The sequence below is a fragment of the Pyrgilauda ruficollis genome, unplaced genomic scaffold (genome assembly GCF_017590135.1).
Source record: "Pyrgilauda ruficollis isolate IOZ18807 unplaced genomic scaffold, ASM1759013v1 scaffold1, whole genome shotgun sequence".
In the NCBI taxonomy this organism is placed as follows: domain Eukaryota; kingdom Metazoa; phylum Chordata; class Aves; order Passeriformes; family Passeridae; genus Pyrgilauda; species Pyrgilauda ruficollis.
Window position 1 is genome coordinate 2,698,100 of NW_024508100.1, and position 17,820 is coordinate 2,715,919.

Below are 17,820 nucleotides of genomic sequence, written 5' to 3' on the forward strand. Positions count from 1 at the left end.
TTTTGTGAAGCGTTTCTTTGAGAACATTCTGCACATTTTACAGCTGTTCCTCCACATTATACAATGAAGTGTAAGAAGAACTACAGCAGACTTTGGATTTGCAAATTGAAAAGCAGCAAAACTGTTGGCCAGCTAACAGTGCTTCATGCTTGGTTAGAAAATTTGCTAATTTAAACCAATTAGCCAAATAAGTCTCACTTATCCTGGCTTTAAAGAAAGAACATGTAAAATACCCATTTTTTCCCATACACCTATTTTAAGAACCTAGATAGAGCCTAAACACTGAATACTAGTATATTCTTATGGTTGACTTTCTAAAATAAGTTTTAGGGTAAAACAGCTAAAAGACTTGCTGAGTAGCTTTAAAAGTTGCAAACCCAAATACTTGTACATGTTCCATGCCCAAAGTATGTCATGGATTATCCTGTTTATTTGGATCTTATTTAAAGAACACCCTATTGTCTCAAAATCATTTAACTGTGCAGACAGCTGGCCTATTCAAACATGTTTTATTAGAATTCCTCTGTCCTTCCTCCTCCATTCTTTCAGATGGGTACAACCACATACTGTGCTTTGCCTTAAGCATGCAAGCTCTTCAAGGCAGGGACCATCCATAATTCAATGCAAGTAAAAGAGCCAACACAATGGGGTCCAGCTAATGTATGAAACTCCTAGCATCTACTGTAGGACAATTTCCTAGCTGGAACTCACCTGATTTTTTTTAAAATCCTTAGGAAGCTTTCTTCCAGGCTAGGAGACTTATGTAAAAGTTTAATGTAAAATGACTTATGTAAAAAGTTGAATGTAAAAAAAAAAGTCCAGAATCTGTGTTTAAATTGTTTACATGGCAGAAGCACCTAATTATTTAGTCTGGAGAACAGCTCTAAGATCAGAGTCCAATCATTAACTTAAATCCACCAACTCCACCACTAAACTATGTCCCAAGTGCCACATCTACATGTATTTTAAACACCTGCCGGGACGGTGACTCCACCACTGCCCTGGGCAGCCAGTTTCCATACTTGACAGCCTTCCAGTGAAGAAATTTTTCCTAACATCCAATCTAGGCCCCCCTGGTGCAATTTGAGGCCGTTTCCTCTTGTCCTGTCACCTGCTATTCAGGAGAAGCCTTTCCCTCATGCACAAGACAGGTCACCTTGTTAGAGAAGATTGGGTTGGTCAAGCAGGACCTGCCTTTCATAAAGCCCAGAATGACACGCTTGTAGTTCCCAGATCCTCCTCCAGGCCCTTCTGGTAGATGAGTGTCACATTTGGTGACCTCCAGTCACCTGGGAGCTCCCCAGGGAGCCAGGACTGCTGGGAAATGACAGAGGGGCTCAGTGAGCCCAGCCATGACTCCCTCAGTCCTCTTGGATCATGGATCCCATCCAGCCCCACAGACCTGCGTGGGACAAAGTGAAGTAGCAGATCTCTGACCATTTCCCCTTGGATTTTGGGGGCTTCATTCTGCCCCCCATCCCTGTCTTCCACCTCAAGGGGCTGAGCACCCAGAGAACAACTGTCTTACTGTTAAAGACTGCGGCAAAGAAGGCATTAAGCACCTCAGCTTGCATCATCCTTTGTCCCTGTATCCTCCTTGCTTCCAGTAAAGGATGGACATTCTCCTTAGCCCTCCTTTTGTTGCCGATGCATTTATAGAAACATTTTTAATTGTTTTTTACAGCAGTAGCCAGATTAGCTTCTTGTTGAACTCTGGCCCTTCTAATTGTCTCCCTGCATAACCTGACAACATCCTTGTAGTCCTCCTGAGTTGCCTTCCCCTCCCTCCAAAGGTCACCTCTCCTGGCTTTGTTCCTTAGCCTTGAGCTCCAGCCAAAGCTCTCTGTTCAATCAAGCCAATAATCTTCCCCACTGGCTCATCTTTCAACAGCCTGTTCCTGCACCTTTAACATTTCCTTCTTAAAACACTTCCAGCCTTCCTGGACTCCTCTGTCATTCAGGACTGCCTCCCAAGGGATTCTGCCAACCAGCCTCCTACACAGGCTGAAGTCTACCCTCCAGAATTTTCAGGTGGCACTTCTCCTAAGCCCTGTCTCCTCCTTTCTCCCAAGGATCAAACAGCCCAGGCAGCCTCTGATCACCACCAGTCCTTCCCTGTTTAAAACCAGCAGGGTATCTCCTCTGGCTGAGCTCACTCATCAGCTGCATCAGGGAGTTTTCTTCCACAAAGTCCAGGAACCTCCTGGACTGCTTCCTCTGCTGTATTGTATTTCCAGCAGACATCTGGTAGGTTGAAGTCCCCCATGACAACAAGGACTAGCAATTGTGAGGCTTCTCCCAGCTGCTTACAGAGTATTTTGTCTGCCTCTCTTCATCCTGGTTGGGTGGCCTGTACCAGACCCCCACCAGGATACCTGCCTAGTTGCTAATGCTATTTAGACAAAGCACCACTTGAAACTTCTCACAAACCAAGATCCATGTTTTAAGAGGAAACCCACAGAGCAAATAGAAATCGTCCTTGCTCAGAGAAAACATAACATGCAAAGTTTCAACTCCACGCCCTAAGAAGGCACTACAAAGTTCACATATCAATAACTGGAACTCTTCTTTTTGCTAGATAAAACTTATTATAATAGAACCAAGGGGGAATAAAAGCAAGTAACACTTCTATGAGGGCACTGGACTTCAACTTCTGGTTTGCATCATGCTAGATGGTCTGTATGGCAAAGAATATAATAATGTGTATAAAGATTTCTACTAGCTGAGGAATCTGAAGATGTTTAACATGAAAAACAGCATTAGTGTCTTTCTGCACACCAAGGCAGATATTGAACAAAAAAAAAAGTGTTACACGGGCTTTTTACTATGCAAAGCAGATCACAAGTACAAAACTAACAACCAGCTATTCCCAGTATTGTTCAAAGACCAGCTTAAACCAGCAGGCTCTACAGCAGCATGCTCCATCCCCCTCACCTTATTTACAAAAGAAAGGCTGCTTGCTATACCAATTACCTCAGTAAAACACAGCTAAGGTTTCTGAAGAACTTACCATTGATTTCGAAAGGGAACAAGCTGCCACTTTTGTTCAGCTTCTCAGATGAGTACTGAAATCAATCAGAAAAAAAAAGTTTTAACTGTGGAAAGAGTCAGCATTCACTTCTAGGAAACTGCATGCAGTTTTTAGTTTTCCTATATATGCAGTTAACAATGCCTTTAAAAGATGGGGTTTTCCAATGCAACTTGAAGAAATTCCTGAACAGCTGATCTTTATAAATAAGCCTCTGGCACCTCATTATTTGTAATGTTTTCTGATATATTGCTAAATATCAAACTGTTTCAAGAGTTACAACATTAGCCTATGCAAATAAACTGGAAAATTAAGAGTGATAATTCATCCTTAATGAAAGAGCTTTGATCCAATTCTCATTTCAGCAGAGAGGAAATTACAATCTGGCAGTTGGGTTTCCATTTTCAATCTTAAGGCTAGAAGGCAAAACACTTCAACTAAGGGACAGGAATAGCTTTATCTAAATTAAATATACATGGTCTTGAAGTTTACCACCATGAACACTGTTCCAATCAGGCTTTATTAGTATTTTACATTTTCTTATAAAAAATGCAGTGATTTTTTTTTTTCTTTACTTCTTCAAAGTAGAAAAGCCATTGAAAAATATCTTTCCTATCATCAAAACACCTTTAGCAGACTGACTGCTTTTTAAATCTCAGCTTATTGGTGGAAAACAACATAACAGCCATGCTTAAAACAAGGTCTGTGCTTAAAGGCCTTCAATTAAGCCTCATCAGTAGCATCTACACAGTAAGACAAGTTTGTAACCAATTTACCTAAAAAATATTACTACAAAGGCATTCTTAATGGCCTAGATTTTTCAGACAAAGCACAGAGCCTGCAAATCCAGCATCCTATAAAGGAGCTATAAATAAGTGGCTCAGCTCCATCAACCCAAAGGTCATTATTCACTCCCCCACCACCACCTCAGGATGGAGAGGAAGATTGCTTTAAAAAACAGCAACACACTTTATGTGAACATTGTTCTTTGTGTATAGCCAAAGAAGATAGCATTGTACATACACTTCCTTTCCAGATACAAAGTCAATTTTTAAACAAACATCCTTGGGCTACAAAGCTTTTTCTTTTTTTTTTCTGTACAGCATAGTGCTAGTGACAACTTTATATCCTTGAGCTCCACAGAGACAAATACTGAGCTGTGGTAATATTCCCTTGGTGTTACTGTTTCACAGGTAGGAAATCACAGAACAGATTAAAGGACAGGACAGCAATGAGATTTGAATCTTATTTTTTATCAGCATCTGCTTATGAGACAAACCATTTCATTTTTACTTTGTAAATGCATCTGTAGATGCATTTACAATCTCCTTTTAAAGAAGCTACTCTGAGTAAACAGCAGAACCCCAAGTTTAAATCTCCACTGGATCTGCTGTTAATTAGTCCAATTCAAACCATTTGAAGTCTGCAACTTGCCAGTTGCATAGAATTCACATTTAAAAAGCCAGTGCCCATCTTTACTTTAATCAGGCACCAGCTTCATGTGAAACACAGGAGCACATTAAGGTAACAGCAGTTACATTTCAGCTGTCCCTGAAGGGGAAATGGATAAATTAGAGACTTAAAGATAAGGTCTTCCACAAAATTCTTCCTTTCCATCATTCCCCAAATAAAAGGCAATACCAACGTATTCAACTATCAGACAGTAGCAACAGAAAATGTGTTTTCACAACAAAATTCTATGTCAAAAAGTCTTACAGCTGATTTATCCTGAGCCAGATGAAAAGTGTAACAAAATGAGTTAATATGGGCATAATAGTTAGGGACGTTTAAAAGACTCTATCCACACAGGCCAAGATATTCAGTACCCATAAGGAAAAGAACCTCAAGGACAATCCTACATGGCAGTTGATACTTCGTTTTTACAATTTTCAGCCAAATGCATCTTTAAAAAGATTCTCTTCATGAATGTCCCAGTTATTTGATTACCTGTACTTTTACCACCTTAAAAAGCTTTGTCCATCAGTTAGAGACTAAACTACTTGATCTTTGACAATGCAGAGCACTGAAACCATTTGTCATGGGGACCATGGAAAAAGCAGGATCATGTGCACACAGACTATTTGTCCTCCAGAGAACTGCAACTCAGTTCTCTAACTCAGGCAGCAACCTTGTCCTTCCAGCTATTTCTGACCAGGCTCTGGAGAAGTCAGTGCTCAGCTCCATGACAAAGCAGACATATCTCCTCTGCAACTTCAGATCTTGTACACAGAATCCTGCTAAATCACAAAATTTCTTTGCTAATTCTTTGGAGATTAAAACAAAAAACTGTAAGAACGTGACATGTGACATGCTGAAAGGGAGAGTAAGCTACACTATTCCCAGCAAAAGCTCAAGGTACTGAAGTAAGGGTTGAGTGACTAAGAGGACAGTAAGTAACAAATCTCCTTCATAATATATGCTTGGCTCTCTATAACTGAAACAAAAATACTTGGAAACAGTGTCTGCTGGTGTATTTTAACCACGTTTGGAAGCCCAAACTTGAGAAGACCCTGTCAAGCTGTAAATTTTTATAGGAGGGAGGATTTTTTTTTATCTATACAGCACATGGCACAAGTCCCACTAGATATTACTGTAACAGGGCACTGAACCAGTTTATCAGCTCTCCTGGGCTGGCCACACTCCACCTTCCCCCACTCACTGCCTTTGTGCTAGGAGCTACCTGAAGCTTCCTCAATTAATCCTTTATTTTGTGATTATGCCTGAAAAGAGCTTGCAATTGCTGAGAACCTTGACAGGGAAGTCTGCCACCCTCTGTGTGAAGGAAATCTTCCTTAGAACAAGGCCAAATTATTCAACAAGGTCGCTTTCCTGAAGAGGAAACATCCATCTTGCAACTACTGCTTTTTTAATAGATGTTAAAACATCCACTGAGATTTCATGCCTCTGGAAAATTTATTAGGGAAATAATGGCATATTTTAAGATAGACATGTAAAACAATGTAAAACAACTACAAGTTTCACCTGAGGTTAGCATTGTTTGCTTCATGCCAAGAAGTGGAACTACTTTGAAATGCCTGTTCATAATTAGAATCTCTTTTGTGCAGCTGGACAGACTGTGTCCAATAGAAAGGAAATATTTAGGACAGTGCTGCAAGTTTCAGTTGATTTTCTGAATCTTGAACAGCTGTTCTTTCATTAAAATACTCACTCAAAAAGACACCTAGTCTGAACTAAGTGGAAGAGCTGTGCAAGTGAGGCTGACAACGAATTATAATTTACATCACTAATTTTAAGTGTTCTTTGCTAGCAGAAGCCAACTGTAACAAAAATAATTCTGGCTATTCTTCTACCCTCCAATGTACTGCACAGCCTGTGCTATCCCTCCTCATTATACTCAGAATGACAACTTCATCTTCATACTTTTAAAATTAATGGCTTTAATTTCAAGGCTTTTTTTTTTCCAGTTTCCAAGTATATTTGAGTTCCTCCAATTTATCAGCATACTTTCCAAACCACAGGGAAGCCATTGTTTATCATTCAAACACCAATTTAACCACCACCATACAGATGTGACTCAGTCTGAATAGCCCATGCCAGACCTCAGTTTTTCTATCAAATATCCTCCAAATGTGACTGGATATGAAATAGTGAGGGGGAACATTCTGACCTTTTCTCAGGATGCAAAGAAGTGATTAAGTCAAGTAGTCTGACCAGTGGCTTTTCCTCTGAGGAAGAGAGTTTAATTCTACATCTTTTAACATAAATAAGCTTCAAAAGTTAAAAATAACAAAACCCCACATGCCTGGAAGGGGTTTTGCAGTAAAACTTGTTCCTTTCACAAATCCTTGACTAGCAGTGCTCATGTTTCCTTCTTAATACCACACCCTGAATTCTTACAGCTCACATGCTGTTACTCCACAAATCAGCATGAGACTCTATACAGCAATATGAAAAAGATACAAGTTTAGTCAAAATACAGGCAAATCCAAGACTTTTGAGCTCTATGAAAGCTCTGTGAGTTCAAGGGACTAGAGACCAACTATTTGATTTCATGCTGCTGTCAACCGGTGGAAGTCACAATGTCCTCAAAGAACTTGTCACCTCTTTTGTGAGGTAGAGTTGAGCAACCAGGGACACCACCTTGTGAGCTACAGTACCCAAACTGAGGAGAAAAGCTTGGGACAACCTTCCTGCTTCTACAGCAAGTCACTCAGCCATTTTCCTGAAGGCAGGTGCAGGACAAGGCTGTACAACATCACTGAGCATGCACTGGCTGAATTACACCAGCTTGGAAAATTAGCATGCCATTTAACAGAGCACTAAAAAGCTGCAGCCAGTATTTTACAACATAAAAGAGAGGTACTTGGTCACCACACAGCTTACACAAATGAAAAAGTGTACTATGTCCTATACATGTTGTCTTTGTGCCCAGTTCGGCTGCACAGTACACAGCTTTGAAAGAGCCATTCTTTCCTTTATAACCCTCATTCATGAGCTGTATAACAGAATAGCTTTCCCCCAGCTATTTTATCTACTTGTGCCCAGACACTTGTGCAGATGCACAGTAAAAGGTATCACAAAACTGATAAGGTTTAACTACATTAACCCAGGCAAGAAAAGTTGGTCTTAATCCTCAATCAGCTCACAATGAGGTTCACCACATGGTGTCACAGAACTTTGTGCCAGCACAAGTAACAAAAGGTGCAGCCAAGATCACTTCAGAATTGCTCCAAACTGCTGCTGCTACTAGAAGAAACTACAGCACTAACCTGAACTTCTTGCCAAAAAGCCTAAATGTGCTAGCAGTGATACCAGACTATCACCAGCAGTCTCTTTCTCTTAGTGCCATTTAGCAATTGCCTTCACCAGTGGAAAAAGCACACTTTTTATCACCTTAGGTTCACATTTTAGTCAGGAAGTCATTATTTGCTACCATGAATCCTTTTTAGTAGGGAGCAACCTACTTGCACACTTTTATTCACACTTGCTTCTCTATTTCCACACCTCGCTATGCAATTTCCACACTTTTTCAGGGTGCCATTGTGCACAAACAGAACCTGTCCCTGTCCTCGGAACCTATTTTCTGTAAGAACTAAAGCACTTACAAAACCAATTACTTGACAGATAAAAGGAGGAGAGGAGCAGGAGAAGGCTGAGGACGAAACAACTGATGAGACATCATGTGCCATTTTCCGCTCTACTTGTTCTTTTTCATGCTTTATTATAAGTCCAGATAAGGAGAGGAATAAAAAACAACCAACCTACAACACATTACAGCATTACAGCCAACACACTCCTGTACAGACTCCACACAGTGTAGGAGCAGTAATATGTCCTTCCCTGCTATTAGAGGTCTGTGGTCCAAAACTTTCAGTGACTACTGGTAAAAAGACTGGAAATTACAAGGTGCTGCTACATGTTTGTCACTGAACACTGCTACTGACTGTAAGTCATTATTGGCTCACAACTAGGCCTCAGAGTTTAGTTACAAATGATGACTTTGCCAGTTCACAGATAAAGCAGATTCTTCTACAAAACTGCATGGCCCAAATGCTTCATCAAACCAGACAAAATAAATGCAAGCTAAGTATGCACTTCTCCTGAGAGTAACTATCATTTCAGCACCTTAAATCTGCCTTTCAAAAATAGCACATATTTAAGGGGAAGGTGAAATAAAAGTAAAATCAATTATTGGAAGAACTCTAAATGGACCTGCTACAGTTTTGAAAATAAAATTGCTTGATTAATGTCTAGTGTTACATATCCTTACTGGACAAGGAACTGCATACATGAGAATTGCAGGTGCTTGTGCACAAATTCCACCGCATTCAACTTTGTTTCACCTGCTATGGGCTCTTGAAATCAGTAAGGAAGCAGCTCAGTTGTTTAAGTAAGTTAAAACACAGAGAATTTAAAAGTAACTGACATACTTCAGGTCCAATATTTGATTATCTTAAGAAGTAACAAGACTAGAGTTGAACAATACCTTGACATTCAGTCAAGTTAAGTTTTCTTGTCCCACTGGAACACTAAAGTTTGACCTACAGAAGGGTGCCACTGTAATTAAAGTCAGTAAAGCAAAATTAGTGCATTCCATACAGAACATGGTTTCAGGGTTCTCAGGTAGGCACCTAGAAGTGGCAAGAGATTGTTCTGCATTACTCACTCTGGAGTAGCTATTTCATTCACAAGAGAGATGTGAAGAGAATAGATTCCTTCATGCCTGAACTGCATGTTTGAATCACACAATGTACACAGAGACTAAACCAGCAAGAATAACACCATAAACTACAAAGTTTTTCAGAGCACCAGGCATCTGAGACACTGAAAAAGCCAGGATCCACTCTACTAGCACCAACAACAGTTTGGCAGTAGCCTGACTTTTATTTTAACTGAATTTACTCGATGATCCGTTTTCCTTCATCCCAGTGCTGAGAGTTACCTACATGGCACTCAAGGATTTTTATAAGTAAATACTCTTGTCAGATATAAAGCTATCAAGCACCTGGTCTGTATGGGGTGAAGAAAACTTCAGTCCATAAAAATACATTTTGCTACTAAAAAAGGAGTCCTGAGATGCTTGGATAATCCTTTTCAGTCATTAGAACACTATTTCATTAAGAGAACTGGCTTTTTACTACTCAAAATGAAATAGCAACGTTAAAAAGATCATTAAAGTAAAAAAGCATCACTTCAAAAACAGACTAAACACTGAAAATCCACTTTTCCTTCCCATTACAACTCTCACCCAACCTTGCAAACCAGTCCTAACTTAAATAGCTGAATTCTGGCTGATTTGCATTCTTGAATTTATTATGCAGTTGTGAGTTACTTGGCATTTCACATTTATTTCATGTTGTTTTGGTAGATCCTTACCAGATTAATATTGTATGTTTTACAGGTCAGATCATCCAAGCTCTGGTTCTGCAGCTTTTCTGTTATTAGTGTTACCATGGTAGTTGTTCCTTTTCCACTGCTCACACAAGTGTTGGAGGCTCTTCAGTCTGTTCTTTCAATACTCATGAGCCATTTCTGGTTCAGTCTAGAATCTTGAGATTTATGCTTCCATCTTACTGCCAAAGTTTATTTCCAAATGCTGTCAGTGTATCATGTCTGGTTTCCTGTAAAATTGGGTTAGAAAAAAGGAAAAAAGTCACAAAAATTCTTGGATATATAATAATTAGTACTGTAATAACACAGCTCTTATTTGGACTATTCCCTCATGCAAATATATCACTTTGTGACCAATGCTGATGGCCTGGCATTTCAGATGACACATCTCTAGTCATGAAAGAATACTCCTATTTGAGATTTCACTGATTAAAATTTCAGAAAGGAGATGAGACTCATTAAAGGTGCAGATCAGAGCCAAACTGTTTGGCTGTTTCCTGCTACTGAACTGCTTCTACCTAGGAGTTTAATCCAAGGCAGAGGGAAAGCTTTCCCTCAAACTACTGAGGTCTAAGCCAGGTGTGATGGAAGAGCACATTTCACAGGCACTTACCATACTGTACTGCATGTTTAACACTACTTGGCACGTTAAAGCATTCTACTGTATTTTTTCATCACTAATCCCCTCTTAAAGAGAAAAGTACAGTGGGTAACAAACACTATCCCCACTTCCTAAACCCTCAGCTACTTTTAATATCTTGCCCTGTGGTTTTTTTCAGCTTTTTCTTTAAAGGTTACATAATTGTTACCTGTCAGCAAGCACCAGATCTGGTAACCAGGACAGATTCCCATACACATAAAATTATCACAGACAACAGCTTTGATATCTTTATTCTCTGAGCAGTCACCTAAATCGAAAGCACTAGGTTCATCAGCTACCTCTTTATCTGAAACATCCTCTACATATTTTCTCTCTCTGGTGACCTGCATTAACCATTCTTGATGATTTAAGCTGGCCAAGGATGTTCAGGGACCACTTATGGAATATAAAGTGGGAAGAGACCTTCATAGAGTATTTCCAAATTTAAACATGTGGCTTTGGGAAGGAACACTGATGCCACTAGGCCTGTAAGTTTACTTACATTTTCTAGTTTAACATCTACAGTTTAAAAAAAAATATTTTCAAATAATGTTTCCATAAAATATTGCCTCTTCTACACTACTAATTAGCTGTTTAAATAACCAGCAGCAGCAAGGAAAAAAAGCAACTTGAGGCTATGAGTCATGTTAAACCCACTTAAAACTAAGATATTAATAGTAGTGATGGTGATGTTAGACTATTTTTCAAACCTGTTGCCTTTAAGTACATCCTCAGATGTGATTTTCATATGCTAACCACACACTATTTCACCTTCACAGCAGTCTGCTACACACCAGCCTCCCTCAGCCTGAGAGCTATCCCATAAATGTAACTTCTGCCCAACTTCTGGCCTTGTTCTTATATCTACTTTTTTTTTTTGCTCTAAGACAGAATGCTTAGATGCTCTTCCACCACACACCAGCCTCCCTCAGCCTGAGAACTATCCCATAAATGTAACTTCTGCCCAACTTCTGGCCTTGTTCTTATATCTACTTTTTTTTTTGCTGTAAGACAGAATGCTTAGAGATGCTCTTCCACCATAAATAATGCTGCCCAGATAGCTGGAAATTCAACTGATCTGTTTTTACTTCATGTGTCCCATCTTTCAGAAAAGCATACAACTTGAAATATTTACATCTTGTTCTGAAATTACGCCAGATCAAATATTAAAAAACCCTCAAGTTCACACACTCACTGGTAAAGGTGGCACACAGACTGTTCCATGTGAGCAGTCACAGCAAAGTGTGGCTCATGAAATACTGAAGCCAAGTTTGAGGGCAAGCATGTGAACACAGCAGTACCCAGAGCAGCACAATCAAACATTGCTATGCCCCTTTTAAACCTGGTGGAGTTTAAAATAAATCAGGAAATCCAGAATAGAAGTCACAAGAAAGGCTGACTGGAGGTCAGATGTTGTTCCTTTACAGGCTGAAAACATACTGAAGTCATTCATAACTGGTGCAAAGACTTTCAGATCTACGTTAAGGATGAATTTTTCCACTAGTAAGAGGCTACTACAAAGAACCAGCTGAAAAGTTCAGCACACGTTTAGTTCTGTTTGGAAAGGCCATAGAAGAATTTGTGGGTTTTCATTTCCCTCAAGAAAAAAAAAAAAATCAAAATACAATAAAGCTACCAAAGATGGGAGAAAAATGGATCTGTAATCAGTTAATTATATTTTGCTTAGTACTTCAAGTCTTGAAATGTTTCAGTGCAATTTTAAGTCAGCTTAATACAAGCTAAAATAAGGAGAGACTAGACAGAATGACATTAGTTAATGAATCAATTGAATCCAAGGATAAAGGGAAAGCAAATGAAATCATAGAAGCATAGAAACTTTCAGAATCATGCTGAATTAGTTACCCACATTCATAAATCCTACCAGCTACTGAAATTAATATTTGGGCACTGCAACCATTTAGGCCCTTTCTGACAGCACTGGGACCCAACCAGCTCTGAAACACAGGCACTGTGAAACCCCCCCCCCCCCCCCCAAAAAAAAATTTCATTTAGCAGCTCACACAATATTAATTGTACAATTGGAGACATGCTCCATTGACAAAATTTTATTTTTAAGTATGGGGCAGGGATGAAAAGGTGCTGTTAGCCCAAAAAGCCTTCATCTAGCTTCTCCCACTTTCTCCTGCTCCCCCACCATGAGTCAATTCCATTCCTCAATATGAAGCACAATCCTGATAGCAGGGGTTGTAGTTCAGATCAGAAACACACTTTACACACTTCTCACCACTTCACAAGGGTGAGAATTCCCTTCTCACCCTTCTTAAATGTGCTTGATCAGTACATTGGTATTAACTGTTTTACACTAGAAATCTGTTCTCACTGGGTGCTCCTTGTTAAGGATGGCACAACAAATGCTCCTAGTGGTCAAAATGTCACCAACACACTCCTACCACTGAAATGTCACCATCACACTCCCACCACTGAAAGCCATTCTAGGTTGCAGTTTGATGTACCTCAGCTGCCATCACAACTGCCAACACATTCTCTTCTCTGGCTATTTGTGGCCCACAGCAGTGTGCCAGCACAAGTGTTTCTGCTCATCACAGAGAACTAGATCAAGGAATTTTTATAGCTGGATGAAACCAAAACACTTCCTTTTGTTTCTGGGAAATGTTGTTTTCCAGCTGGATCAGCTCCCCAGCCTGGTTTGCCATGAACTGGACACAAATGCCTGTGTGGGAGCATTGTGGGATGCTGACACTGCCTGTCCAAGTACCTGTCCAACCACAGCGTCAGAAAGAAAAGAAATCCCCCACAAAGAAAGCCAGTTGACATCAGCATTTCCTACACTGAGCCACGCAGATTCTCTTTAATTAGAAATTAGATACCGCCTCCTGAAGCATGGTTTGAACATGTTTTGCTCCCATCTTCCTTTCCCAATTTGACTGGTCAAACTTACCAGCTCAAAGGGTCTGAAAGCCTCCCTGCAGCCTCAGCACCTTAACTCAGTGACCAAACTGCTGGTTCACTCTGGTTGAGCTATGTATACACTACAAAGAATTGTTTCCCTCATCTTTGCTAATTAATACTGGCTGCCAGGAGACAAGAGATTCTTCAGAATTACTTGACTCAGCTGTGGTCATTTTACATCTTTGTTATTATGTATTTATAAGCTTTTTGTCCCTCAGTACCTCCTAGAGGGAAACACCTCACTTAATCTTCCTGTTTTTGAGGGTTATAGTTTATTTCAAGACTCTCTGCTATGGTATTTATTTAATGGATCCACAGAGAGAGAGTAGAGAAAGCTGTTTACTTTATGTACTTTTTCCACCATGCTATTTTTCTAGAGCTGGTTAAAGGCAGCCAACTTTATTTTTCAGCCTCTCCTTATCATGCTCTTTATGCTTATCAGGCTGAATCCCTCTCAAACTGCTCAGCACTTCACACTAATTGGATTTTCAGTAATATGAACCATTTGACCATCCTTGTTAGGGCAACGAGGATGCTGCTGAATTTACATGTTTTCAGCTGCCTCATGGCAGAGATCTTGGCACAATCCAGTGCTGTCCCAGCCTCCAGAGAGCCTGAAAGCACAGCCCACAGGTGACACATCTCTGCTGTCACCACGTCTCCACCAGCAGCAGCAGAGCCAGGCGCTGCCAGTTCAAACAGGAACATCCTCCAAGCCTTGAGCTGATAACAACAGGCCCTGGAGCTCCAAGTTGGATGGAGTCCTACAAGATTCCGGCCATCTTTCCCTTAGCACACCATCCTTTGTGGAGCCTGATTAGGTAGGATAGTGAGCAAGCTGAGACCTCCAAGATAAACACGCACAACAAAAGATGTTACTCAGTCTCTGTCCTGGGAGAGACTTTATCTTCCTACCATCTCCTTGAGCTGAGGGGCAGAGGTGAGAGCTGGGGAGGAAGAGAAGATTTTTTTGTTGTTGTTCAAAGGTAGATTAATAAAAATGAATAAATGGAATATAAAAATCAAACTCCAAATGCAAGCCAAAGCTAACATTCCTCAAAGCTGGAGAATGAGATGTGATGGAATCAGAATCACCACTATCTCTGATGTAAAGTTCTTTTCTATTCATTCTGAAGGCTGGAAAAAGTAAAGGTTCATTATTATATCTCTATAGTACTACTAAAGGAGAGAGGGTTTATTTCGTTAAAGTTTAGCTACAAGTAGTAATGACTTGTAAAATCTCTGCCAAAATTAACAGTGGAGATAGAACAGAAGTGCTCATGTCACAAATTCTGTATTTTCTCAGTGACATCACTAGTGTCTTTTTTGGGGAAGACTACTAAAAATACAGATTATCCAACCTCCCAGTCAATTAAAGGATGTCAGAAGCTCATTCAGTTTGACAAGCTACTTTCAAAGAGATGAAGAGTCCTGATGAAGAACACAAAGCCAACACAAAAAAAATCTCTCCTTGGCTCTAAGAAAGTAAAGCAGCCAGACTCATTTCCAACCCACTCCTCCTCCTCCTCTGCATCCTGCAGGACAAAATGTTCCAGCAACAGCTCATCTCAATGGGAAAATTTACATTTGTTTGAAACACTTCTAACAATTTCTTCTCTGTTTCTGGAAGTTCTATCTTGGATAAAGAAAAAGAGATCACAAGATTTTTAGATGATTTCCCCATAACACAAATGTAGGTGTTTCTTGGTGATCAGTGTTCCATTCTTTTTCTGCCTATGACACTAAAATGACCTGTGAGAACACAGAGGGTTGCTCCCTCTGTTACTTCACATTATTGCCTACTCTTTGCTCTGAGTGCTACACGGAGCCTTTATTACCAACAATCCCATACATGCACTTAGCTTGCTCCCAGCAGAAGAAAAGGATTAGCTGGAGTCAAAATTCCAATTCGGATAAGCAGGTCCTTTAAAATATTATCTCTGCTTCAGCAAGCCAAAGGAGCTAATCACTGCAGCAGTACTAACTCCAGATCTAGATGACTTTGCTACTAGACTCTAGATGAAAGGTGATGCCATTTTTTGCCTCCTGGCACTTTTTGCAGCATCCAAGAAGCATTTCAAAATTGAACCACCACATAAAACTGATCAAGTTTTAACAGAGCATCATCTGTCCCATCCCACTTATGCTTGGAGCAACTCTAAGTTGGAAGACCAGCTTTTCAGAAACTGCTAAGCTAATACTTTATGCCATCTGACAAAAAGCTACAGAATGTCTAGCTTCCTGCAATGCAAAATTCCAACTTCCAAAAGGGAAGAGAATATTCTATTTCTAAAAATGCATACTATTTACTACAGTGCTAAGAAGTTCATAGAGAGGCTAAGCATTCCTTACAACATAAGTCTATTATTAATAACTTTTAGCCCAGAAAAGTTGTTGAGAGCAGGCACTTAAAAGAGAATTATTTGGATTCTATCCTTTCCAGCATTAATCTGCAGTGTGGCTGTTCTGCAAACCTTCCAAAATTCCACATCAATAAAAAAACAATCTGTTTTAATTAGAAAGTTTCCTACAGCTATAAAGTTATTAATCAATGTTTTGGGGGATCCCTCCATTTCCAATACACTAAAAGGGGACACCTCCATTTCCAACATACTATACTTCAGGAGTCCTCTCAATGCCAAACACCCCTTAACTAGCATCTCTTTATTTTCTGAGGTTGTTTACAAAGAGGTTTCTAACCGTGCATTAAAATAACAGTTTCTGACCAAAAGGGACAAAGAGAAGAGTTTATAATCCTAGTTTGTATTCTGTAGAAACTGTTTCACAACCATCTCAAAAATGGTTTCAATTGTAATTGTTCTCCCTGAAGAGTCCAGACGTGACAAAGCCTTAACACCACACTCTACACATTCTAGAACTCTGAACAAACAAACCAAAGAACCTAGTTTGCAATTTAGAGTTTCTCTCAAAGGACTGAAGACTTCATGAATTACAGAACCTCTTATCTTTCTCTATGCAGTGTTTTCATAAACTAGTTTTTATTAGAAGGAAACTTCAATATTATGAAGTGTTCAAGCTTGGATTCAGGTTGACAACTCCAGCACAGAACGCACCAAGAAAGGACAAGAGAAATAGGCTAGAATACATCCTTTACATCAACTTATGGCCACTGGAGATACAGTTCAGATATTTCAGAGGCCCTGGAAGCACAAGGAATACCAAGAGCTCAAAACTGTCTGCTGAAGAATATACATCATTAATGTGCAAGGCAGAACTACAGATCACCACTCTGAGGCAAAAAAATTAGGGTTTGGGTTGTTAATACCTCCAGAGACAGATGAGACTAAATATTAGGTCCACTTACCTCAAATGCAGAAAATCACTACTGAGCCCAGAATTTCACTGTTTTGACCCTAAGCATCATCACTAAGACCACCTGGTCACTGAGGCAGCTGAAACAAAAAAACTGCTACTAAAATAAAGCTGCATCCTACACACTCACTTCTACTCCATCTCCCACACTTCAGATCCAAGAGCTCCTATGAGAAGGAAAGGAAGCCTCAACCATCACACACAGCCTCTGGATTCCACTTTATTTTAAAAAGACAGATGATATGCTGGAAAGAAGTTAAAGGTAATACTTTGGTATTACTTTTGATAGTATGGTTTCCTATCTTTAGCTGTACAATTCACCCAACCTGGCTGAGGAACACATACAAAACAAAGACCTAAAATAATTTAATACATTTTGAATTAGCCAAAATATTTTACACGATGAACTGTTGTCTGTAATAAATATACCCCTTTTTGCTTCTCAAGTTACTGTCAATAGTTTGGGTTTGGCTTTAAAACAAGATGAGAGTCACTTTCCAGAAAGGAAAAAGAAGGCTGGAGATAGGCAATGTTAAACCTTTGTCACAGTTTATAAAGTACACTTCTCAAAGCAACAGAAGTGGTGAAGTAAGCTCAAGAGACTTTTTCCAGGTCATACCTAATTAAAGCAGGGAATATATCACTACAGAAAACTAGGGCTAGGAACTCAACTCAGCCAGAGGTTAAAGCATCTTTTATTGCCAATTCATATCAGTAAGAAGTCAGTCTATCACATTTAAACCTGTCTTTCAGAACTGATGAAGACCAAATACTCACATCACAGACACGTCATCCTGCATCTTTTAAAGTATCTTTGTCAGACAGGACAACAGATGAGCTGTGCCTTGTGTCTGATGCTGTACAAAGATGCTGTTCCAAGATGCTTGTGTTACTTACACTCCTTCCTAAAATAATCCACCACAATGACAAGGCAAGGATTTCACTAATTTTGCTGAGGAATATTTACATCTACTTTGTTTGGAGTTCCATTTGAATGAGCCATCAGTGCTGGCCCACAACCAGTCATCTCCCTGCA

At 39.7% G+C, this 17,820-nt stretch overlaps 1 protein-coding gene across 2 annotated transcripts in view; it reads right to left on the reverse strand.

The window, feature by feature from the left end:
• Positions 1 to 17,820, reverse strand: part of FAM53A (family with sequence similarity 53 member A) — a 70,393-nt gene that overhangs the window by 39,603 nt on the left and 12,970 nt on the right. For both annotated transcript variants that reach the window (XM_041473272.1, XM_041473353.1), the window contains 2 exons: positions 9,866 to 10,110; positions 3,011 to 3,065 (listed from right to left, as the gene is read on the reverse strand). In XM_041473272.1, coding sequence (XP_041329206.1) covers positions 3,011 to 3,065; positions 9,866 to 9,943 — 133 coding nt within the window. In that variant the 5' untranslated portion in view covers positions 9,944 to 10,110. Of the gene's footprint in view, positions 1 to 3,010; positions 3,066 to 9,865; positions 10,111 to 17,820 lie in introns of those variants that run through there.